General features: G+C 47.7%; 1 protein-coding gene across 4 annotated transcripts in view; it reads left to right on the top strand.

The window, feature by feature from the left end:
* Positions 1-418: 418 nt before the first annotated feature.
* Positions 419-26,275, top strand: part of LOC147106029 (A disintegrin and metalloproteinase with thrombospondin motifs 20-like) — a 109,066-nt gene continuing 83,209 nt past the window's right edge. For 2 of the 4 annotated variants that reach the window (XM_086008711.1, XM_086008710.1), the window contains exons 1-2: positions 421-1,045; positions 1,472-1,815. In XM_086008711.1, the coding sequence (XP_085864837.1) occupies positions 955-1,045; positions 1,472-1,815 (435 nt within the window). In that variant the 5' untranslated portion in view covers positions 421-954. Of the gene's footprint in view, positions 1,046-1,471; positions 1,816-26,275 lie in introns of all 4 variants that reach the window. The other 2 variants (XR_015081318.1, XM_086008709.1) reach the window with 2 other exon arrangements.

The raw sequence follows: 26,275 nt of genomic DNA, 5'->3' as shown, positions 1-26,275 counted from the left end.
GTGATATCCCAGTGCTGTGGCTATGGGGGAAGTGTTGGGATGGCTCTCCTTGAACAGGGCTGGTGAGATGCAAGGTGCCATTGGCAATCATCATTCAGGGATCTCATGCTTCAGCCCACTCACTGAGAGTTTTCATAGGAACCAGAGTAACAGACTCACCAGGCTACCCACATGACTAGGATTTCAAAATATATTTTGATGCAAGTATTTTAATAATAAAATCAGCTCCGTGTGAATCTGCCACTCTCTCAGTAACCATAAATCCTGCTAATATTTACTGGATATTAACGGGACTGGGAGAGGACTGCAATATCAGAGCCTCCCACCCGCGAATTCCCAACAAACACTGAATACAGGGGCTGCACTTGGTATTTGAAACCGGTGCCAGCGGGGCAGTGCGGCTCCGGTTTAGGGTTCAGGAGTCTTACAGCAGCCTGAAAAGGGTTAAACTGTTGCTGGAAGTTAGTGCAGCGTCTGCCTCTCTCGATGTAGGGGCGGATTGGTTAGGTAGCAAGTCAAGAGGCGGGTCCCGTGCGTTTGATGTCGGATGGCCGAAAGAATCAATGGAGCTAGAGTTAGCACCATCCCCTCTCGGGCTCGCCTGCCGTCCGTACAGTGAGCCAGCCAGCGGAGATATGCACTGAAGGGTGCACTGGGATGGCGAGCGCTTTCCCGAGCTTGAGGCTGCTGGTGAAATGAGTCCATGTGGGCAATGGGCGTTCGGGGCTTTCTGCAGCTTTCTTTTCTCCCTCTCTCTCTGGATGTTGCTGCAAAGAGTATTTACGTAACCGACAGTCTCCCCTCCTGCTCTTGCTCTTGCTCCTGCTCCCACTGCTGCTGCTGGCAAGCCTGAGCCGAGTGTGTTTTGTGTTACACGGGAGAAGCTGGTGGCGATTTGAGTGCCTGCTTCGCTCAGGGGGAAAAAAACCTTGGCCGCTTCGCTCAGGGGGAATCATGCAGTTGATGATCTGGGTGGAAGGGCTCCTGTGTCAACTGTTTGTATTTCTACCTCCTTCTCGGGAATTGCGTTTACATCCTAAACAAGGTACGGTGCCGGTGTATTCATTTTACACTTGGGAGCAGATTAGAAGTTTGATTTTGTTCTGGAGCCGGATGGGGAATGAATGTGCATACATGTGTATTATAGAATATGTTTATATATGCGCACATACTAATGTGTATAGAATACATATATGTGTGTATAGAATGAGTTTATACATACAGACATATATTTCTGTACAGAATAGGTTTATGCATACATACATATAGAATATATTTGTGTGTATAGAATATATATAATGTGTGTATATTTGCATATATATATGTATAATGTAAAATTATATACACTGGATATTCACAATATTGTTAAGCTATAAAAGTTTTTCTATTTAAATTATAACCTCGCATGAGAAAATAACGCTTGAAATTGCGGGGCCCAGCGTGTAACTGCACTTTCGCCTCTCCGTTTCAGAGAATTTCGTAAAACAACTAAGATCTTATGAAATAATCACGCCGACGCGGGTGAACGATTTCGGAGAGGTCTTCCCTCACGCTCATCACTTCAGGAGGAGGAAGCGGAGCTCGGCCCCGGAGCCCTGGGCTGCAAGGACTCACTATCAGATCAGCGCCTTCGGTCAGTTCTACCACCTGAACCTCAGCGCCGACTCCGGCTTCATTGCACCCACGTACCGGGTCAGTCACTTGGGCAGCGAGGAGCCCGGGGGCCTGCACTCTGACTTGAAGCACTGTTTCTACGCCGGGCATGTCAACGCTGAGATGGAGCACACCGCCGTTGTCAGCCTGTGCACTGGGCTTGTGAGTATATCTCTTCTGTGGGCTGGGGCTGGTGGAGGAGGCTGGGCTTGGAGGGGAGGGGAGGGGAGCTGATTTCAATAGTCACTTTGTCTGGGATCATCCTCACTTTGGCAGCTGAGCAGACTGCAGTGAGAAAGGGAGCTTGCGGAGGGGAGGGGGAAATCTTTGGCCCAGAGGTTGCCTCCAAGAGTCTGGTAGTCATTATTTCGAGATCTGCAAGAATGTGTTAGTCTGTCGGTTTTTGGTACCAGCCTGATATCTAATTATTATCCCGTGTGATCCCTATTTCGGGATGAGAGGAGATTTTATTCTGAAGGCCTTTGGCTGCTTTTCTCACGTGCAAAACGGCCCTTTTATTTATTTCCAACAGGCTGTCTAAGGGGTTTGGCATCTTGTCGTGGTGTCGCTAGTATTGGGGTGACTGTTCCTGCCACAGAACCGTGGGGCAGGAGGACCCTGGTAACTTGCGGAGGGAGGGCAGTGACCAGTTGGGAAGCAAAGTGAGCGAACTCTATTAAACCGATGGAACAAGCAGACACCGAGGACAGCACGTACTTTGTGACAGCCCTTTCAGGGATTCTTTAAGGGAACCTGAACAGCGCGGTGGGTAGTGGCGATTGCCCAGGACCCATGTGAGATCTGACATCAAAAAGAGAGTCAGTGACAACCAAACGGAATATTTAAGAGAGGCAGTCGTCTTTTTCTCCCTCTCTCTCTCGCTGGCTTATCCGTGCTGTTTATAATAGCCAGAAATCAAATTTGCACGGCAATTTACACAGTAATTACAGCAGTGAGATTCTCAGCCTTCTCAAATGTCCCATTGCCTGTTCTAAATTAAACATGTTACACGGTTGGAAAATATGTACCCACTCACTGTGCTACATCCTCAACAAATGGGAAGTGGAGGGCACTGGCCAAGTCCCAGAGCCAAGTGGCGGTGGCAGTGGCATTGACCCAGCAGATTTCTGTCCAATGGTTGTGGCTAATCCGAAGGATCAATTTAGCAGTAGTTCTCAAACTGGCGCAAGTGTGCTTGGAATAAAGCTTCGATGAGAGCTTATTTCTAATCATATTTACATTTTTTATTTAATATACTAATGTTAGAAGGTAGACTGGAAGAAACTTTCCTGTAAATGCTACTGTGTAGTAACTGCAACACTGCATTCGCGACTTTGGTTGCATTTGGGACATGGCATGTTTCCATTCTGTAGAGGAACATTAAACGGTCATCTTCACCCAGACCTGCATAACCTGTTGACAGATGTGCAACCCAGAATTAACAAAACTAAGCACATTAGGAGCACAGAAGAATACAAACCCACAAATTGCCATAGCTTACGCTTGGCCTGTCATATATATTTTATGTCTTGGTGATAGAGCTTGATACTTGGCCCTCGTTGGAGAGAGAATCGGTCTTGTTTCCTGCTTCAATATGGGGGTGGTGGTGGGGTGGGGGGGGGGGGTGAAGAGAACCCGCCCCAGGAATGGGTTTAATCGGAGGGGAGGGGGGAGAGAACCCTCCCCAGGAATGGGTTTAATCGGAGGGGAGGGGGGAGAGAACCCTCCCCAGGAATGGGTTTAATCGGAGGGGGGGGGGGAGAGAAACCTCCCCAGGAATGGGTTTAATCGGAGGGGAGGGGGGGAGAGAAACCTCCCCAGGAATGGGTTTAATTGGAGTCCTTTGTGTGAGCTGGTTCCACCTTCTTGTCCCTCCGTTTCTGTGCTGACAGCAGGAGACAGCAGGATAACTGGTGCATTCCAGAATGTTGTCCATTAGCATTGATAGAGAGTGTCGAAGCACTCTTCATGTGGTACAGAATTGGACAGCATGTAGCTACTGGCCATGAGTTTATCACCCCATAACTCTAATTTAGAAGTTTTACATGGGCATTAGTGTCTCATTCACTTAGGCTGAATGCTAGACAGATATATAATTTTCATCTTCAGCATCTGGATGCAAGAACTTCATCTGGGGAGCAACTGCTGCAGATTTGTACACACCATGTCTACACTTTCCTGTCCATTAATGGACAGATAATCCTGGGTGATACATGTCCAATTTGTGAACCATATGAGTGAAGCTCTTGCATCTGGATGCTAAAGATGATAATCTAGACCATAAGTTGCAGTGCTAATTGTACACAATGTAGTTAGTTATTGCTGCCACAGCTCTGTTAACCAGCGGTGGAGCGAGGAACTTAGGAACAGCAATAGGCCATCCAGCCCTCGAGCCTGTTCCGCCATTCTATTGGATCATGACTGAACTGTAGCTCAACTCCATTTACCCGCCTTTGTTCCATATCCTTTGATACCCTTACCTAACAAAAATCTATCAATATCAGTCTTGAAAATTTCAATGTACTCAACATCCACAGCTTTTTAGGGAGAGCGTTCCAGATTTCCACGAACCTTTGTGTGAAGAAGTGCTTCCTAATTTCTCTCCTGAATGCCTAGCTCTAATTTTAAGATTGTGGCCCTTATTCTGGATTCCCCCATCAGAGGAAATAGTTTCTCTCTGTCTATCCTATTAAATCCATTTATCATTTTAAACAGCTCAATTAGATCACCCCTCAACTTTCTAAACTTAAGGGAATACAAACCAACTTTAGGCAACCTGGCCTCATAATTTAACCCTTTCAGCCCTGGTATAATTCAGGGGAATGGTGAAAAGTTGGAAGTGATGTGTCCTGAATGTTTCAGATTGAACAGTTAACTGGCAGCTAATTGTAAAAGATTGTGGAAACAAATTATAAAAAACCTGTTTGCATAATCTGACCATGATTTGCCAGCCGTGGTGAGTCCGGTGCGGCCGGAGCAGACAGCGGCTGCAAACTCCACACCCATCTTCATCCCACCTCCTCCAAGTGATTTTGCCCTGAATGGGGTTGTTAAGCCCGCCCTGCGAGGTTCCTGGCCAATTAAAAGGAAACGGGTCTGATTACATCATCTGATGACGTGTCATCAGCTGGTTTCCTTAAAGAGGCCATGTCCAAATCCATTTTGACAGTTGTGCTGTCAGTGTACTGCAGCATTGAGGTGCTGCAAACACTGACTAGCACTGCACAGAGGTGCACGGCTGCACCCAGGCTCTCCCATGACTCTCTCTATATGCTTATGGAGGGAGTCACTGCACACAGGGAGGTTCTCTTCCCTTCTAATGGGCAGAAGAGACCTGCCCAGGACACCAGCACAGCCTGGTTGCACGTTGCACAGGAGGACACAAGCAGGGATGATGTCAGAAGGACCAGGCTGCAGTGGCACCAACCTTTGAATGATCTCAGTGGATCACGAAACATTACTGCAAAGCCACAATCAACCTCATCCTCCTGTGCCACTCATCACATCCCCATCACTCTGCCTTCCCTACCCTACTCCTGCACATTCTTACTCACACCAACATACCTTGCACTTCCACCCATCCCTCTCTATCTACATTATCACTTCCCCATCTCACTAGCCACCCCTCACACTCACCCTCATCCTAGTCCAATCATACCAACTAACAACACACAAGGATAGGCACTTGGGTGTTTTAGCCAATGTTCGTGTAAACTTTCTGTTAATGTGTTGTCAAGCATTTGGCAGCCAGGATATACAATGTTAAGTGAAGCAAATCTAGACATGGTAAGGCCATTGCTGGCATCCTGGGCAGAAATGTGCATGAGTGATGATGCCCTGTGTCCAGTGCAGCATCAGTTGATTGCAGAGAGGGCTGTTGTGAATGTTGGTGTGCCCAGTGATACTGGTGTTGGGGCTGATCATGTTGGGATTCTGAGGAACAAGGTGAGATTTTTTCAAGGGCACTGATGCTGATGGAATAGATGGCAGGTGAGGTTGAGATGACAGAAGTAATCTGTTAATGTTGAGATAGGTTCTTCCAAGGAGGTGACAGTGGATAGAGAGATTACTCCAAACACTTCAAAAGTACATAAAGCTCAAAAGTGGGTTCCAAATCATTAATGCTCCAGCTTCTAAGATTGGGAAGTGAACAGCTGTGAAATGGTAGGTTTCAGACCACTTTTGCAGCTTTCGCTTATTCACAGCAATCCACAGTCATTGAGAACCCGACATACTTACCTGACGTGATAGCCGCTCTCCGGGAACCTTGTTGAAAACCTGGTAAAATGGTAAGTACATGGGAAAATGGTTCTTAACTACCTTTTAATAAATGTTTAACTATCTTAATTGGCTGACCCACCACTTGCTGTCAGGTCTGTTCAGGGATGACAGACCCGACACTTGGGAAACTGGCAAGGAGGTGGGTTTACAGCGGGATACCGACCCGCTGTCAATCTTTGTGATTTTGACAGCGGACCCGCCTCCAAACCTCCACCCTGAGCGCCAGCAAAATTCAGCCCTCTGTGTTATGATGGAAAGATTCCTTTCCTACTGAGTTTTTTTTAAAAATTTGCCTCCGTAGTGGAATCTTTCTGTGTCAGTTTTATGAGCCCAGAGGACCATTGCAAGCTCCAAGTTTCCATGAACATACGTGTTCCTTTACTTGTTGATTATGTACCAGACATATTCCACGTGCAGTTGCAAATACTGCATAATGATTGCAGAACCTTTGCCGAAGTCAAGGGCACAGCATAAATTCCAGCTTCAGTTTGCTTCTATCCCTTGTGTTTCTGATTGTGATAACGCGTCTGTTCATTCTCCGCAGCATTTGCTTCCCAAACACACAATCAGAAAGCGACCTTGTGCTTTCCGACACTGCCATTCTTTCTTGACGTATGGCTAAGTTTAAAGACCAGGGGCTAAAAATTTTACTTTTAGCGCCCCGGAAAAATTAGCGCCCCCACGACGGAACTTGAGTGGTAGCGCCCCAAGAGGGAAGTGGGGCGCTGCGAGGGAATATCGCGGCACTATGTACCACGGTATTGCAGGCCTTCCTCCCCTTCTTAAAGGGGAGGGGCCTTGCGCAGCGCGACCCGGGGCCCAGCTGGGCCCCTGGGGATCGGGAGTGCCGGCAAAAGAGACCGGCACTCGAGAAGTGCCAGGTTCATGGAACGCAGCCGGCACTCCGCGGGGGGGTGGGTAAGGAGGCCGGGGACGGCAGCGGGGGCAGGTGCTGGCAGGCGGCCAGCAACAAAAATGGCCGCCCTGCACCTCGCCTTTAAATAGCACCTCCCTGGCCGCAGGTAGGCCCCCCTGACCCCATCGGACATAGCGTCCGGTGGTATGTCAGGGGGCGCTCCCGGAAATCGCGGCCGGGGCGTGAGCGGGGCGCTGCGCTCAGTGATGATGTCATCGCCAGCGGTGCGGGACGCTACTGGGTACCGCTGCTGCTAACCTCCCGCTGAATTTTGCGCCGCGCCACGCCTGGGCGCTAGTTGCTTTGCGCCGAGGGCGCTAACGAGGCGCAAAGCAACCGAATTTTCCCCCCCCAACTTTGCAAAGTACTTTAAACTCTTTACAGCTTCCTAGACAAAACGCACTGCAAGTTCAACTTCTCTAACTTAGAGACTGCTGCTCTTTATAATGAAGTGGTTTTGAAGCAACTTTGTTACTTTTTCAACCTGCTGCTTGTTTGTCCCACGTTGCCCGTGGGAGCCATTTGTCACTGTACATCCTCCTTTGAAAGGCATAATTCTGGGCTGTGGGCTATTCCCAAGGCTTCTATCAGTACTGATGCGTGATTGTCAGGTAGGAGGTGTGGCGCACTTGCAGTGACGTGCAGTGGCTGTTCCAGCTTTCTTCAACCTGGCTGCAAAATGTGAACTGACTGAGGAATTGTAATAAATTTTTGCTTCAAACAATATCATTTGAGATCTGTATGCCGTAGCTTTATAATTTTTTTTAAATTTGCTTTTTTTCCTGCCATCCCTCTTTCTCTCCTGGAGGCACGGACTCCTTTCTGCGGTACGCTGCACAGATGCTGGTTGTCCTCCAGCAGCTTGCCTAAGTGGAACGGTAATTCTTCCCGCATGACCCTGGATCATGAGTGTCAGTAGGCTGTTCCACCATGGGTGACTTCACAATAAGCTCTACCATGTCCTCAGCCAATGTCCACCCACACACACTTCCAGCATGTCATAATGACCAGGAGATTGAGGCCCTGACAGATTTACCCCCCCCCCAAATTAATCAGAGGACTTGCATTTTTTAAAAGTACCTTATTACATTTATCTTAAATCTCTCAATACACTTAAGATACAGTGAAGTACTTTGAAATGCAGTGACAGTCTTAATTGATCCATCCAGAAAGATTCTAACATTCCCCTATTGTATCAATTGTTTCTTAAATGATTCTGGGATTTTGGCCTCTATATGGAAGTTTATTCCACATGTTGATCATTATTTATGTGAAATCATAATGTGTAATATCTGTTATAAAACTACCTTTTACTAGTATGGACTTTGTTTTTCTCCCGCAATTTCATTTAAAGTAATCATAGAATCCTAGAAATTTACAGCACAGAAGGAGGCTATTCGGCCCATCTTATCCGTGCCGGCCGACAAAGAGCTTTCCACCCTAATCCCACTATCCAGCACTTGGTCCATAGCCCTGTAGGTTATGGCACTTCAAGTGCAAATCCAAGTACTTTTTAAATGTGATGAGGGTCTCTGCCACCCTTTTGGGCAGTGCGTTTCAGAACCCCACCACCCTCTGGGTGAAAACATTTCTCCTCAAATCGCCTCTAAACCTCCGACCAATTACTTTAAATCTATGCCCCCTGGTTATTGACCCTTCTGCTAAGGGAAATAGATCCTTCCTATCCACTCTATCTAGGCCCTCTCATAATTTTATACACCTCAATTAGGTCTCCCCTCAGCCTCTGCAAACTTCTTAATCATACTTCCTACATTCAAGTCCAAATTATTGATATATACCACAAAAAGCAAAGGGCCCAGTACTGAGCCCTGCGGAACCCCACTGGAAACAGCCTTCCAGTTACAAAAACACCCTTAAACCATTACCTTTTGTTTCCTGCCTCTGAGCCAATTTTGGATTCAACTTGCCACTTTGCCTTGGATCCCATGGGCTTTTACTTTCATGACCAGTCTGCCATGCAGGACCTTATCAAAAGCCTTGCTAAAATCCATATAGACTACATCAAACGCACTACCCTCATCGACCCTCCTTGTTACCTCCTCAAAAAATTCAATCAAGTTAGTCAGACATGACCTTCGCTTAACAAATCCACGCTGACTGTCCCTAATTAATCCGTGTCTTTCTAAATGAAGATTTATCCTGTCCCTCAGAATTTTTCCAAAATTTTCCACCACCTAGGTTAGGCTGACAGGCCTGTAATTACTTGGTCTCTCTTTTCTCCTTTTTTAAACAACGGTACCATGTTAGCAGTCCTCCAGTCCTCTGGCACCACACCTGTAGCCAGAGAGGATTGGAAAATGATGGTCAGAGCCTCTGCTATTTCCTCTCTTACTTTTCTTAACAGTCTGGGATACATTTCATCCGGGCCTGGGGATTTATCCACTTTCAAAGATGCGAAACCCCTTAGTACTTCCTCTTTCACTATGTTTATTTCATCTAATATTTCACACTAATCCTCCCTGATTGCATTGTCTGCATCGTCCCTCTCTTTTTTGAAAACAGACGCAATGTATTCATGAAGAACCATATCCATGTGCTCCGGTTCCACACACAGGTTACCTTTATGGTCCCTAATAGGCCCTACTCTAACTTTAGTTATCCTCTTGCTCTTAATGTATTTATAAAACATCTTTGGGTTTTCCTTGATTTTACTTGCCAATATTTTTTCATGCCCTCTCTTTGCTTTCCTAATTTCCTTTTTAATTTCACCCCTGCACTTTCTATACTCCTCTTGGCTTTCTGCAGTATTGAGTCCTTGGTATCTGTCATAAGCTTCCCTTTTTTTCTTTATCCTACCCTGTATGCCCCTTGACATCCAGGGGGCTCTAGATTTGTTAGTCCCACCCTTTGTCTTTAAGGGAACATATGTGCTCTGAACCCTCACTATCTCCTCCTTGAATGCCTCCCACTGCCCTGACACTGAGGCTAAATCAGCTTAGTAAAATTAGCTTTTCCCCAATTGAGAACTTTTATTCCTGGTCTATCCTTGTCCTTTTCCATAACTACCCTAAATCTAACTGAACTATGATCACTACCAGCAATATGCTCTCCCACTGATACCCTTTCCCGTTTAACTTTTTCCAGTCTCTTAACAAACATTTGTACAGAAGATCACCTCTGAGATGCCTCCCCTCCAGGCTAAAAAGCACGTTCCTCCACTCTTTACTTATAACTCAGAGCTTTGACATTAGCTTTGCCCTGTGGCTGCTCCCTGCACTGCCTCCAACGCTTGAATGCCTCCCTTGTTTCTTGGCGACTCTGACCAGAACACTTCCTCCTCTGACTTGTATTATACGGTTTTGGTTCTGCAATTCAACAGTGTATTGGCTTTGCTGATTGCTCTCTGCATTGGTATCTTTCAGCTTCAACACCATTCATGGAATATGCATGTCACCCATCATTCCTTCCTATGTGCAGCACTTTGCATTAAATTTCATCGGCCATTATTATGTCAACTTGAATATATTGTTCAATTCATTCTGTAATTTCTGAGTTGCCTCTTCTAATATCTTTCTTCTAAAGTCTTTCCTTTTTTTCACTGTCTCTCAGTTTGGTATCATCTGCAAATTTGAGTACTTTGCACTGAGTTTCAGAATCCAGGTCATTTATGTAAATGAGACACAGTAGTGGTCCCAACACTGAAACCTATGGCACCCCAACCAGTACTCCCTCCCCCACCTGACCATGATATAACTTCTCATATTATATTAACTGATAGCCATTCACGTGAAACTGTCTCAAAAGCCTTTTGGAAGTCGAGGTATACCACGTCATGGGGCTTTCCCCAGTCAACCTGGATTGTCACTTCTTCAAAGAAGGTGAGGAGGTTGGTCAGGCAGGATCTTTCCCTCCTGAATCCTGTTGACTGCTGTTTACTAGATCATTAACTGATAATCATTCCATTATTTTACATGGAATTGAGGTAAGACTGATGGGCCTATAGTTGCCTGTGTTTGTTTTGTCACCCTTATGGGAACCATTTTCAATCTACTGGTACTTTACAAGTGTCCATTATAATGATTCTCAGTGTCTCTCAATTCTCTTCCCTCGTCTCTCTCAGCACTCTGTATTAAATACCATCTATCCCTGGGGATTTATTTGTTTTGAACCCTTTTAGCTTGACTAGGATTTGTATCTCTTTTATATTGAAGCCATTGATTGGTTAATCTGTTTGTGGAGGACGTATTACTCATATCTTCCTTTCTGAATATTTGGGGGAAGTAATCATTCAGAATATTTACTATTTTGTGCTCATTCAAGTCTGTTTATATATTTTATGGTTTTCACCTCTTCTCTGACTGCCCTTTTATTGTTGTGGTACGGGAGGAACTTTGTTATATTGTGTTTTTCCTCAGCTGCTATGCTTTTTTTCTAGGTTTCTCTTTGCCCCTTTGATCATGCTTTTTTCTTGTATTCATCCTGATGAACACTTTCCCCTTTCTCCCTGCAGGATTTGGAGAGGTTTTTTTTTTTATTATCTCACTTTTAATTTGCTTGTTAATTCATTTAGTGTCACGTTTCCTTTAGTCTGAGCTTAGTCCAGCCCTACAACCCTCCTCCATCGCTGCGTTCTTCCAACTCTGGCCCCTTGTCCAACCCCCCCCCACCACTTCCTTTGCCCCACACCATTGGCGGTTGTGCTTTCAGCCGTCTAGCCCCAAGCTCTGGAATTCCCTCCTTAAACCTCTCCACCTCTCCACCTCGCTCTCCACCTGTAAGACGCTTCTTAAAATTTACTTCTTTGACCAAGCTTTTGGTCCCCTGTCCTAATGTCTCCTTCTTTGGCTCTGTGTCCACTTTGATATGGTAACGCTCCTGTGAAGCACCTTGGGATGTTTTACTATGTTAAAGGCGTTATATAAATGCAAGCTGAAGATGATTCTCAGTATATATTTATCCTGCAATGCTCACATTATACTTTTAAAGGTGTTCCACTTGCCTTCTACTGAAGTGATGTTGAATAACATCCCGTAATCCATTTGCTTTAGTTGTTCTCTCATTTCATTGAATTTAGCCTTTTGAAGTTATATACCTAGCACTCGGTCTTGGGCATTTCTCAGGTCATGTTAAGCTTGATCATTTTGTGGTCATTGTCCTCAGCAATGCTACGATTCTCATTTCATGTAGACTGGAAGGGATATCCATTTAGCCCAGATGTACAGACCTCATGATACCAAAGACTGACCAAACTTAAAATCTATTTTTCCAATTTATATGATGTAATACTTTGTAAAATCTTGGGTGCATGTCAATGATTGAGATAGAGAGCAGGAGCGAGTATAAACCTTTTGCAAGAAAGAAAATCTTGCCTTTTAATAGTGCCTTAACATATTTTCTCAGAAACATCTCATAGCTCTTCAAATACATTGAATTACATGAGTGCAGTGATCATTGTTACATAGGCAAACATGCATTCAGAATATTTTTCTTTCTCTCACCAGTTCTCTCCCCTCTCCTCTTCCAAAATGAATGACTTCTCACTGGAGGGGTGCAATGAACTCTTACGTTGTCTTGGGTTGTGGTATATTACAGATTACATTATGTTGTACATTCAGATACATACAGAATTATGTAGCATCTTCAATGTACTTCTCATTAGCACAGTGTAATGAAGGTTGTAAGAGTCAGGGGCCTAGAAATTCAGTTTTGCCAGTTTTGGGGCGCTAACGTTAGCGCCCGCCCGACTTTAGCGCCCGCCCCAAAGTTGCGCCCCCTTTGCCGAAATTCAGTTGCTTCGCCCTAAGAGGTTGCTGGAGCGCTAAAAGAGGCGTTACATGACTATCTTTAGGCGCTAAGCCGGCGGTGCAGAGGGATAGCGCCGAGGCGGGGCGCAGCGCGGGTGCGGTCATTTTTTGATTGACAGCAGACCCCGTGGCGCCGGCCAGCTCTTAAAGGAGGAAGGGACGATTTGGTCTGCTGCCACGCCCTGCACACTGCAGCTTTCAAACTAGGCCTCAACACTGCTGCTGAGCCCAAGGAGCCATGGCAACGCATGAGAAGGCCCGTGAGCGTGCCCTGCGCTTCTCAGAGCGTGATCTGGATATCATGCTGACAGCATTGGAGAAGAGGCGCAGGATCTTGTTCCCAGACACTGGCAGGAATCCCACCCACCGCGTCTACACCAAAGCCTGGAGGGAGATCGCCACCAGGGTGTCGTCCTACGGTGATGCCCCCAGGGACAAGGTGCAATGTCGGAAGAAATACAATGACCTGACCAGGATTGTCAGGGTGAGTACCCTTTCCACTCTCCTCCTCATTCTTGCATGTACACCTGACATGATGGGCAAAGGGACCTGAAAGGCCTAATGGGCAGCCCTCAGCCAGCAGCTTTGGGACAGTCATGAGCATCAATTGCACATTCTGCACTTTACACACTGGCCAAGCTATTCCACCATGAGAGGCAGTGCACACTAGATCAGGGCTACACTCTGGCCAAGCTATTCCACCATGGGAGGCAGTGCACACTACCTCACGGCTACACACCGTACTTAGAGCCTGTCCTTTCTCTTGCAGGCTAAACTTGCGAATAATCGCAAGCGCCGCGACATCACCGGGGGAGGCCGCGCCAAGTTCCAGAAGCTCACTCCCCTGGAGGAGCGCGTGAGTGGCCTCATGGGAGGCCACGTGATTGTGCCCAGAGCGTGCGGAGAAGCCGACCCTCCGCTGCCCGGCAATGGTAAGGACCTCGCCTTTTGGCCCTCTCTCGTCGCACTTGCGCATCCGAGCTACCTCCTTTGCCACTGTGCCACCAATGCGCTGAATGCCACCAGTCATGACTCCCTCGCTGACGCCCTCTCCTCACTCTGAAGCTACTCTTGTGCCTTCCTGCTTTCAGCTGGTGATGAAGAGCTCCCTGAAGCGGCCAGTGACAGCCCCTCCGAACAGGAGGAGGAGGAGGAGGAGGAGGAGGAAGAGCAACCCGGACCATCAGGGGAGGACTCAGGTCCCGCAGCAGAGGGCGAAGTGTTGGACACGTCTTCCCTGGACGAGAGCCTGGAGCAACTTTCGGAGGGGAGTGCAGCTGCTGGGACCAGTGGCGTCCAGCCACCCAGGAGGGCTGCGGGTGGGCCACGGCCTTCCCCCCAGAGGGGGGATGGATCGGAGGGGAGTGCAGTTGCTGCGGACATTCGGCGCCAGCAACGTGCCAAGGGTCGCCTAGCTCGGACCCCTGCTCCCCAGCGGGAGAGTCCCGCCTCCAGTCCGGCCACCTTCACCTCGGAGGAGGCGCGCCAGCTGGACAAAATGGCCGAGGATTCGGACCGCCGCCACACAGAGCTCATGCAGGTGGTGGGACGGATGCCTGAGGCCATCGAGTCGCTGGCGACCAGTGTGCGGGAGTTTGGGGCATCAAATGCCGAGAGTGGCCGGATGATGATGGAGGTAGTGGAACGGATGCCTCCGGCAATGGAGTCGCTGGCTGATGCCGTCAAGTCAGTGGCGGATGTGATGCGGGTGCAGACCAGGGCAACAGGGGCACTCACTGCTGCCACACGCGCTGCCTCAGCCAGGCATCGCCAGGACACCCGCCGCGCTGCAGCAGCACAGCGATCCGCCCTTCGGCTGATTGGTGCGGATCGTGCAGTGCGTGCCCGGGCGAGTGCCAGCGTGCGACATCACCAGCCAGCGCCTCCAATACGCCAGCTTGCCCACATTGCACCATCCGTCGCCGCCACGCCCCCAGTGGAGTGTCAACGGCAAGCGGCTGGAGCTGATGGTGGGCATGCACATGTGCGCCAATCAACAGCCGGCCCCTCGAGGCCCAAAGCCCGTGTAGGCCGCCCCCCAAGGCCATCTGGCGGAAGGACATCTGACCCTCAGGCGCCTTCCCCCAGCCTCGCAGCAGCCACTGGGCAGAGCTTGCGGAGGAGCAGCAAGCCGGGCAGGGGCGCCAAAAGGCTGGACAAGGTCTCGCCCTCGCGGGCCACTAAGTAGAGGGTGTGGCCAGCTTTCATTTTATATGGCGGTGGACATCTTTATTTTGCCCATGGTTGTTTTGTTTATGGGTATGTTTTTTGCGTTAAGGCCGAGGTTGAGGCCTGGTTTGTTCAAATGTGGAGTTACTCCTCCCCAAGTTGTGTGAGTGAGTCGTTTGTTGCACTTTTTGTGGGGGCCGTTGATTGTTTTTGGGATTCATGTGGAAAGGGGTTTCATTTTTGTCAAATATAAATTTATCTTTATTCAGACAGTGTCCATGGTTGTTCTTGTTAGTCTTTGTTGCCTTCGCCGGCTGAGGGCTTGCGGAGCGGCTGCATTCATCTTGCTTCATGGCCACAAGGCATTCCCTGACAGGGGGCTTAGAAGTTACATTCAATAAGCTGGCGACGGACGGCCCTTGGACCTTGTCGCTCCCTCCTGGGAACGTACTCCTCCTCCTCCTCCTCCTCCTCCTGCTCCTCCTGCTCCTCCTCCTGAGGTGGTGGTCCAACGTCAGGTGGCAGTGCCTGAATCCTGCGGAGAGCCAGGTTGTGTAGCATGCAGCAAACTACGACAAATTGGGAGACCCGGTGCGGCGAATACTGCAGAGATCCGCCGGAACGATCAAGGCAGCGGAACCGCTGCTTGAGGACCCCAATAGTTTGCTCGATGATGTTTCTGCTCCTTTGATGGCTCTCGTTGTATGCCTCTTCAGCAGCGGTCCTGGGCGCGCGGAGCGGGGTCATGAGCCAGGTACACAAAGGATAGCCTTTGTCCCCGAGTAGCCATCCTCTTGGGGGAGGCTGTGCCTCGAACATGTCATGCACAGTACTCTGCCACAGGATAAAGGCATCGTGGCAGCTGCCTGGAAAGCAGGCATTGACAGCCAGGATGCGCTGCTTGTGGTCACACACCAGCTGCACATTGAGAGAATGGTAGCCCTTCCGGTTGCGATACTGCTCGCCATGCTCCAGAGGTGCCCGCAAAGCCACATGCGTACAGTCAATGGCGCCCTGCACCAAGGGGAAGGCCACGAGTCTTGCAAATCCCACTGCACGCTGATGCTGGCTCTCCAGGGCCATGGGGAAGGAGATGAATTGGCGTCTCCTTCTGAAAAGGGCATCGGTCACCTGGCGGATGCAGCGATGCACGCCGAACTGGGATATGTTAGCTACGTCCCCAACAGCGGATTGGAAGGAGCCGGTGGCATAGAAGTTCAATGCCACCGTCACCTTCACTTCCACTGACAGAGACGTCCTGCACCTGAGCTTTGGGCGCAGATCTCTGCGAAGCAGGTGGCAGATCTCTGCAACCACCTCCTTTCGGAATCTCAGCCTTCTTACACATCGCGCGCCACTCATGGTGAGGTAGGAGCGCTGCTGGCGGTATACCCTGACTGGGTAAGGCCTATGTTGCCAACGCCTGTTGCCCCCTCTGCCTCTAGCCAGGGCTGCCCCTCTGACCCCGCGTCTGCGAGCCCTACGCACATGGCGCTGAAACTCCGTGTTGGCACCCCATGCAACCCCCATCAAATGCTGGCAAACAGTCAAATTTCCAACAGGGCACTTGCAGCGCTTTGGCCTGAGTCCAAAAATACCTGAGCTATTGCTGCACGAAACCAGTTAGCTCTCCTCCTTGTGTGTCCAGAAATCCGTTGCACAAGAGTGTTTGCTGCAAAATGGCTGCCCTTTATACTGCAGGGTATGTGCCCTTTAATTTGCGCTCCCCGGGGCCCGCGTTGGCTGTGTTGCGTTCCATTTTACAAACGCTCTGGCCGCCAGCCGCACAATGGGGCGGTCCGACTGAAGTTTGGAATCGGGGCGCGCAAAGGGCGTTGCACGAGGATGTGACGTCATTTTCTGCGCGCGCAGCCGGGCGGGCGCTAAACTTTGCGCCGGCGCTAAGGGTCAACTTAATTTGGGGCGAGGCGCAAACTGCGCTGCGGCCGGGCGCTACACGCATAGCGCCCGAAATTCACTTCTCTTAAGGCGCTAACTGCTGGCGCAACCAACTGAATTTCTAGGCCCGGGTCTTTCCTTGGTAGAGGAGATTGGAATAGGTTGGTAAGGAGCATGAATCGGGGCTTGCTGAATGTTGAGTGAGGATGATGTGGACATTGGAAATCTGGCATCTCCATGGGTCTCCTTTGAATGGGAGTAACATCCAGTAGACACCTTGATCGTATTCACTGCGGTTTTTTAAATTAGTATGCCACTTGGGACGAATCAAGTAGCTGTATGTTAACGATTTTTGTCTCACAGTCAAGAGACCTACGTGATACTTTCCTCTGCATTTTAGTTTTGACAAAGCTTTAACTGCATTGTTTGAGTTTGTTAAATATAATACACAGAGGTAAATGTCAAGGTCAGTTTTCAAACACAAAGGGTGAGAGATACCTTTTGAGTTAATGTAAAATAAAAAAAACAAATATGCTGGAAATACTCAGCAGGTCGGGCAGCATTTGTGGAGAGAGAAACAGAGCTACCAGCCCCAATTTAAACTACCCCCACCTGGCGGAAACCAGCTGAGGGGGCAGTTAAAATAACACGAGTCATTTTCCAGCAGATGAATATAGGACACACTCAGGAAGGAAACAGGACCCTGTTTTAAAATATGCAGATGGGGGCCAATGCTGTCATCAGGACCCGATCTGCTATTTCAGGCGGGGGCAGTGTCAGCTTTCCGATCAGGCAAAACCGGCTGGGAGCCAGAACGTGTCCCAGAAAATTAAGTTGTATATTTATTTTTCAGGTTTTCATGTGGGCCAGGAGGGGCAGGAGTGCTCCTCCAGGCCTGACGAGGAATCCTTGGACTTCCCTTGCCGGAGCTACACCCCTTCCCCCGATTGCGGCAAGAATCCCCGATCACTGCCAACCCCCCTCCCTCTTACTGCTGGGTTTGTTCCTACGGGTCCCCGGCTGCAGCCTCCTGCGGCAAATTTCCACTCCCGGCCCCTGGTCAGGCTGTCAATTTGGCCGGCTGTCGGTTGGGAAACTGCAGCAGATTATTTAAATGAGGCCTTGCCATTACGATCGGCCTTGCGGGCTTTTTCCCCAGGCTACCGCACTCCCCCACACCCTTCCAGCCTCCCGGTTAATATCGGGGCCAACGATTCAGGCCCATGACCTTCCATCAGGATTGGAAGATGCTATAGATGAACAGCTTTTAAGGAAATACAGAGCCAGGGAAAAGGGCTGGGCAGGAAAGGAAGAAAAAAAAAGAGGTCTGTGATAGGGTGGAGGGCAGGAGTGATTAAATGACGGAAATGATGATGGTGCAAGGCAAAAGGAGGTGACAATGAGAGCTGTTTCTATTTCAGATTTCCGACATCCTCAGTATTATGCTTTTGAGTTAATATAAAGTTGCCTAAGTTAACTAAATCATTTTTTTCTCTGTTAAGTAAAAAGGAAAGTGTAGGTTACTGAACTCTGGCAAAACGTCCCAACTATTTTTCAGCATCTTTGTGGTGAATGGTTTCTGTGTTACTGTCACCCCAGAAAATTGGCTGAATGTCCATACAGTGCAATAGGGTCTTTCTGTCCCTCTGTGCGTCACTATGACATAATATGTCAATTCTCTCCACCAGTTAATTCAAATGTCACCACCCTGTTGTACTAGAAGGTGGAAAAGGCATTTTGAATTTTCTGCTGTTCTAAATTCATCATCAAATGTAAGGTGGCGAAGCAAAAAATAAAGTTGTGTTGCACGATAATGCATTTGGATTAGGCTTGTAGGTGGAAATGCTTGTAATTGTGCATTGAATGACTTTATCATAAAGATCATGGAACAAGGGACTTTCACAGTGTAATGTACGGGGGTGTTCCATCTGAAGGAGGCTGTTAAAAGTTTTTTTTCCAGAATAAGGCAAGCTTAAGTAACTAATGAATACACTGATAGCACAGCTGTACTGAAGAAGGCAGGGATTAATGGTAGATGTGCCAGCTGTGTGCTAACGGCTGAAGGAGACTTGAAGTAAATCAGTTTGGAATGAACTTGATATGTCAAATAATCAATTAAAATTTGGCAGATGGCCATAATGTTCAATAGGGCAACAGTCCAGAAGTTGAGTTTTGTGGAGAATGCGGCAATATGCTGCCTCTCAATAAACTCAGCAATGGTGGATAGCAAAGTCAGTAGCATGGAAACATTCAACTCCGTTTTCTTTTTCTTTGTTGTAAATAATTATGCACTCTGCCCAAAACATGCTGAAAAGCATATGTCCGTTAACAACAATAAAATAAATTAAAGTTTGTTTGGAATGTCACAGCACAGTAACACCATTCAGCGTGACATCACCATGTTATGAAGTAGTCACTGGACAGTGGGAAGGTATCAGTTGATTGGAACTTGGATGACTTGCTGTCCATTCTGAATATGTACGAACAAAAGAGACACTGATAACTACAGTGTAGTAAGACTGGTTGCCAACTGGTAGGAAGCATTACTGGAGGTTTGATCAGGTGACATTCTGACCGCATACACCTGTCCATGTGATGTCTTCAAATGTTATTACATTTACTTTATAAAGGTTGGGTCCCCAGTAGTTGAATATCTTTACTCATGGCCCCCATCCCAGACCCCCATTCTCCCTTTCTCACCTAACACCTGTTTCCCAGTCTTCCTCTCTCCCAACCCCCATTCCCAATCTCCCCCCCCCCCCACCCACACCCCCAACTCTCATGCCTACCCCGACCCATAAACTGATGACAGTTCACAGTACACCAGCCTGTCCCAGCTCTCTGAGGCAGCGGGGGAGGGGGTGCGTCACCAAACCTGAGGTTTCTCTGCAATGGCAGCCAATGATGGCATGGAGTGGAGGGTCGTGGGGAGGGAGGGGGTGGTTGCATCACCGAGCCTGAGGATTCTCTGCGATGGCAGCCAGTGACAGCACGGAACTTGGGGTGGGGCGGGGTGGGCGCAGAGGCAGTGCATTACTGAGCCTGAGGTTTCTCTGCAGTGGCAGCCAGCAATGGCATGAGGTGGGGTGGGGGTGGGAGGTACTGCTGTGCTATGAATTTCAAAGCACCAAGATCTCCTAGACTGCTTGCAGCAATGCTCGGGAGATCCATGCTCCATTCTGGGAGACTCCCGGGCAATCCGGTAGGGTTGGCAACCCTAACTTCAATTGTGTGTAAAAATAAATGGATTCAATGATCAGGATTAGACATGAGTATTATCTGTTCACAAACTTGGATTCGATAACGAAGATCCAGCCTGACCAACCTCTTTGATTCTTTTTTTAAGGAAGTGATATCTTAAGTGGACACTGATAGTCCTAATGAAGTCGTGTGCCTAGGCTTCCAAAAGACAATTGACAAAGTTCCACACAAAAAGCTATTAGTTAAGCTCAAAGCTGTAGAGATTCGGGCTAAATCTTGGGAATCGATGAGAAATCGGTTAAAGAGTTGAAAACAATGGGTACTTTTTATTGGAGTTATGTTAGGTGGGGGGAAAGTAGTGAGTGAGGGATCAGTATTGGAACCCTTATTGTTTCCGATCTATTTCAATAACTTGGATTCAATGCAAATTGGCTAACCTTACAAATGATACCAAATTAAGAGGGGCAGTGGTTTACCAAAAATAAGTTGGGCAAAATATGGTGGGCAGAATAATGGCAGATGAAACTTAATGAGGGCAAGTGTAAAGTACTGTATATAAGAAGGAAAAGTAAGCAACCGAAGTAATCCATGAGTGGTGTTGAAATAACGAGAGCAGTTGTTGAAAGAGATGCGGTCGGCTTAGTAGACTTAACGTTCAACATGTCGAACCACTGCAAAGCAGCAATCAACACAAAGAAAATTGGTTGTTGAACTGTAGAGTCAAAACAGTGGAGTACAAGTCAGGGGAAGTCATCTCCAAACTCTATAGTGCTCTGAGTACTGTGTCCACCTCAGCACCAAGGCACGGAGATTTGCAAGCACTGGAGGTAGTGCAGATTCAAGCCACAAGGCCGATCCCTAATGTTAGAGGTCTGAGTTAATGGGAGAAACTTGGGCTTTTTAATCTCAAAAGGAAGCATGCGAGAGGTGATTTTGTTGAGGTAATTAAGGTAGCAAAAGGTATGAGAAAGCTAAATCCGGAAAATTACTTCAAGCCAAATTGGGAGAGTAGGATAAGGGTTTACAAGTTCAAACTAGTAAAAGGAAAACTTGGGACTGATATCAGAAAGTTCTTCAGATTAAGAATGATCAGCACATGGCATCGATATCCGGGCAGGGTAAAAGAGGCAAAACCTTTGGAATCATTTAAGAAACAATTGGATGCCACAGATTTATCATTTTTTGTCTGATTGCGCTCCTGTGAAGCTCCTTGGGACATTTACTATGTTAAAGGCGCTATATAAATGCAAGTTGCTGTTGTTGGGTAGATGGCCTGAATATTTTTTGCTCATTCATTAATATCTTGTGATCTGGCATTGCACTGATTTGAGGACCAGTGCTTGTATGCTACAGGTTTCAGAATGAGAAGGGGAATTTGAACCAGTATTGCAGGCCAGAGAAGCTGCTGAGAATGTTCCAAACCACTTGGGTTAAACAGCGAACAGCTGCAGCTGGATTGGACTGTTGTCACCCCCACCATGCAGCCAGTTTAAATGCACCATTAATTGTCAGCAATAAACAGTCAGTCAGGTTAAATTAACGTTTTTTTTTATTTTAAAATTGAACATTTTACAGTAAATAACATTCACAGAGCTCAATTCTCAGCTCTTTGTACACAGTCACAAGCCCTCATGCCTACAAGGCAGGGGTCACAGTCTCTACAAGCTTCTTGGTCATCTTCACTTGTTCATCCAATATCGGGTCTCCAGGAATTCACACAGATGAGGGTCGGCGCTCCCAGTGGAGGGTTGTGCAGATCCGGCAGACTCTGGTTGACATTCTTCTCCATCTGCAGGGCTCTCTGCATCACCGAGCAGAGCCTCCCGCTCTCCCGACCGAACAGGTGGACTGTAAAAAAAAAAGCTTAAAAACACTAGATTAATACTTAAAACTTATCAATTTAAATTATAATCACCCCGGCCGGGTGATGATGCACTCCAGTCCCCGTGGCGCCCACCTGTCTCGAAAGGCCTCGAGCTTGCCAACGGACACCGCGTGCTCCATCTCCAGGGCCACCCGGGCGCGAACATAGCCGCGGAAGAGAGGCAGGCAATCGGGCCGAACGACCCCCTCAACCGCCCGCTGCCTGGACCTATTAATGGCCACTTTGGCGAGGCCCAGGAATAGTCCTGCGAGGAGGTCCTCCAATCTGCCCTCTCCCCTCCGCACCGGGTGGCCGTAGATCAGGAGCGTGGGACTGAAGTGCAGCCAAAAATCGAGGAGGAGCCCCTTCAAAAAATGAAACAGAGGGTGCAACCTCTCACACTCAATGTAGATGTGAAACACGGACTCCTCTAGGCCGCAAAAATAGCAAGCGGCCTGGGAGTCCGTGAACTTGTTTAAAATCTTATTGCACGGGACTGCTCCGTGCAACACCCTTGAACTGCAAGACTGGGAGATGGGGTATTAACTGTGGACCACATGTCATTTGTTCCTTGTATACACACCTGTTTGTTCAGGTGCACCATAAACTGGCATGCAATGTAATAGCTTATGGATAAAATGCTAACTTTCCAAAAAGAAGCTTTTACTGTGATTTGCACAGAACTGAAATCCACAGTATTTTGCCATTGAATTGTATAAATACTTCACCAGATTTTTTCTTTGTTGGTTCAGAACACTTTGCTGTCTTTTAAACTCATTGCAGGAGAGGTGCATTGAGTTAGAAACAAACTGATCTACTGCCAGATCACAGTTTGGCTCGCTCAGTGGTGGCAGGGCTTAAGTGTGTGATTTTCTTGCTCAAAATTCACTTACAACTTGGTGATGTAGTTTTCCAACATGTTCCTAAAAACACTAATTTGATTTTGTTGGCGATGGAAGAGTCTCGGATTCAAAGCAGATTTATGCTTGCATGCAACTTATCTGAAAAAGAAAGAAAGACTTCGTTTATGTAGTGCCATTCACGTCCCAAAGCACTTTACAGCCAATGAAGTTCTTTTGAAATTAAGTCACTGTTGTAATGTAGGAAACGCGGAAGCCAATTTGCTCACAGCAAGGTCCCACAAACAACAGTGAAATAATGACCAAATAATCTGACCTAGTGATATTGGTTGAAGGATAAATATTGGCCAGTCTTCTTCTTAGGCAGTCCCTCGGAACCGAGGATGACTTGCTTCCACCTTAAAAATGAGTTCTCAGGTGACTGATGAGTCCAATGCGGGACCTACAGTCTCTGTCACAGGTGGGGCAGATGGTGGTTGATGGGGCAGGTGGGTGGGGTGCTTGGGTTGATGTGCGCTCCTTGCGCTTGGCTTGCGCTTGCTCCCAGCGAAGAGACTCGAGGGGCACGATTTTCATTGGGCCGTGGAGGCGGGATTGGAGGCGTGTGGGGGGGGTTAAAATCCTGAAATCGGGGGGCACGAACCCATCCTGCCCCCAACCCACCTCCATGCCAGTTTCAAAGGAGGAGGGTACCCGACCCGCACTGGGATCCGCTTCCCCGAGGCGGGAAGGGGATTAGTGCCAATTAACTGCCTGTTAACAGGTAGTTAACAGGCAGTTTTTAGCCTAATCCCTATTTTCATTGTTGAAATGTGGGATTCCCGACGGCTCCAAACCACGGCAAGTTAGCAAGGCGGGCCGTCGGGATGAAGGGCTTGGAGGGTTTGAGATGTCCGGTGTTCAGGTGAGTGATGGGTGCATGAGTGCAGAGGTAAGTGTGTTTGGTGTGTGTAAAGTGTTTAAAGAAGTTTTACTTACCTTTACAGCCTTCCTTCCTTCAGGTCTCGGGAGTCCCTCATCTCACCGGCACAGAAAGCAGAATGGCCGCGATTTGTCAAAAATTGCAGCATTCAGCTTTCTATTCCAGGGAGATCTCTAAATCATCCTGAGAGGAAGGAATTAACTTAGAGTACAGATTGTCAGTGTTTGACAGCTGTGAAACGCTGATATTTCATCTGTCAAAAGGTCTTGACAGATGAAATATCAATCTGTGACGTCACCTGTTGCTGGATGGCCCTTAATTGGCCTGCTGAGCCCACTGGGCGGGCTCAACAAGGTCAATCAAGTCAAAATCGTGTGGGTTGGCTAGAACTCGATGGAGGCGGGACTACAACCCCGAAAGTTGTAGTCCCGCTTCCTACCCGCCTCCTCAATGAAAATCCAGCCCGAGGTGTTCGGCGCCTTCCCGGATGCTTCTCCTCCACTTTGTGCAGTCTCGGGCCAGGGATTCCCAGGTGTCAGTGGGGATGTTGCACATTTTCAAGGAGGCTTTGAGGGTGTCCTTGAAGCGTTTCCTCTGCCCACCTGGGGCTCTCTTGCCGTGCCGGAGCTCCGAGTAGAGCGCTTGTTTTGGGAGTCTTGTATCGGGCATGCAGACGATGTGACCCGTCCATCAGAGCTGGTCAAGCGTGGTCAAAGCTTCGATTTTGGCCTGAGCGAGAACACTGACGTTGGTGCGCCTATCCTGCCAATGGATTTGCAGGATCTTGCGGAGGCGGCATTGGTGGCAACTCTCCATTGCTTTGAGGTGCCTGCTGTACATGTTCCATGTCTCTGAGGCATACAGGAGGGCGGGTATCACTGCTGCTCTGTAGACCATGAGCTTAGTGCCGGGTTTGAGGTCCTGGTCTTCAAACACGCTCTTCCTCAGGTGGCCGAAGGCTGCGCTGGCACACTGAAGGCGGTGTTGGACTTCGTCATCGACGTCTGCCCTTGTTGACAGTAGGCTCCCGAGGTATTGAAAGTGGTCCACGTTGTCCAAGGCCTTGTCGTGGATTTTGATAATCGGGGGGCAGTACTGTGTGGCGGGGGCAGGTTAGTAGAGGATCTTTGTCTTACAGATGTTTAGTGTAAGGCCTATGCTCTCGTACGCTTCGGTGAAGGTGTTGATGATGGTTTGGAGTTCGACCCCCGAGTGAGTGCAGAAGCAAGCGTCGTCTGCATACTGTAATTCGACGACAGAGGATGGGACGACCTTGGATCTGGACTGGAGGCAACGGAGGTTGAACAGTTTCCCGTTTGTTCTGTAACAAACAGGAATTGGCCAGTACACTGGGGAGAACTCCCCTACTCTTCGAAATTGTGCCATGGGATCTTTTACGTCAACCTGAGAGGGCAGACCTAGCCTCAATTTAACGTCTCACCTGAAGACAGCACAGAGTGTCAGCCTGGATTATGTCTTCAAGTCTCTGGAGTCACTGTACTTGGACAAAAGATACAGTCAAGCCTCTAGAGCTGTTACCTTTCCATTACAAATGCCTCCAGACTAAAAGCTTGATGGGGGTCTTGCCATAATTGGTCCCCTTTAGGCCTCATGGAAAAGCGGTTCTTTCCCAGTATGTGGGGTTTTCTTCTGGTTGAACTTGCTATTATGTACATAATCCAGAAAGAAGAGTACAGTATATGTGAAGCAAAGGTCATGTTTACATTTTCCAACATCCAATTTTGTCCTCCTTTAGTGATATTTTTCTGCTTCAATTTATCTTGGCGGTAAAATAAACAAAAGATTGGATTTTCCTTAGTTTGCACTTTATTTTCCTGACAATTTCAATGCTGTTTCACAGTTCGCAGTATTTACCAATATATCTTAATCTTAAGATCCTGCTTTTAGGAGCTTGAGGGAGGACGGCCCACTTTAAGTGGTGACAGAACTTTTTGCATGTTTGAGGCTGATCAAACACGATGAAAGTCGACTAGCATGTTTTCATCCAATGCCAAACTGATAAAAGAATCTGAGGCCGCGATACGGTGTGTCACTAAAGTCATGCAGCAATATCATTTGGCTGATTTACCTTGTGCACCAAGTGGAAAGCACCTCTAAAATTTGTATTTGTAGATACTGATATGATTAAATAAGGGAAAGTTAAATAGATATGGAAGTGGATTAAGTGATTTATCAAGTGCCAATTTGAATGAACTCCAGGTCAAGTTGCAAAAAGTATATCTAGTGTTGTCAGACGTTCTTTGCCACCTCATTGAACTGGAAGTGATGGGCGTGATGCAAATTATATTAATTTGTGTTCTTTTCATTTAATCAATGGCTTATGATACTATTACTTTTGGAAAAATTGACTTCAAGACAATTCGCCATCGTATTTAATGAGCGCAGCAGTTCCTTCACACATACATGTGTCCTCATATGTTGGGAAAAGAAAATTTGAGATAGATGCAATAGTTTTGCGAGCTGTAGGGCACAGTGAATCACCTAGGTCTGTTTTGGACCTAGAAGCTAATTAAACCTCATTAAAATAAATGATCAGTCCAATTGCAGAGTAATTGATAACATAGAACAAACTCCCATCATGTGCAGTTAATGCCATATTGATTGACCTTTTTGGAAGAAATTGCAGTATGAATATCCGATTAAGAATGTAATTGAATGTAGTGAGTGTACTGATAGGTCTGCTGCTGTGTCATAGGGCCTCGGGTTCTGTCAGATTTATTTTGT

The sequence above is a fragment of the Somniosus microcephalus genome, chromosome 16 (genome assembly GCF_052327205.1).
Source record: "Somniosus microcephalus isolate GS21.2 chromosome 16, FLI_Smic_1.0, whole genome shotgun sequence".
NCBI classification, from domain to species: domain Eukaryota; kingdom Metazoa; phylum Chordata; class Chondrichthyes; order Squaliformes; family Somniosidae; genus Somniosus; species Somniosus microcephalus.
The sequence above is the reverse complement of the archived record's forward strand: the minus strand, read 5'-3'. Positions and strand labels throughout refer to the sequence as shown.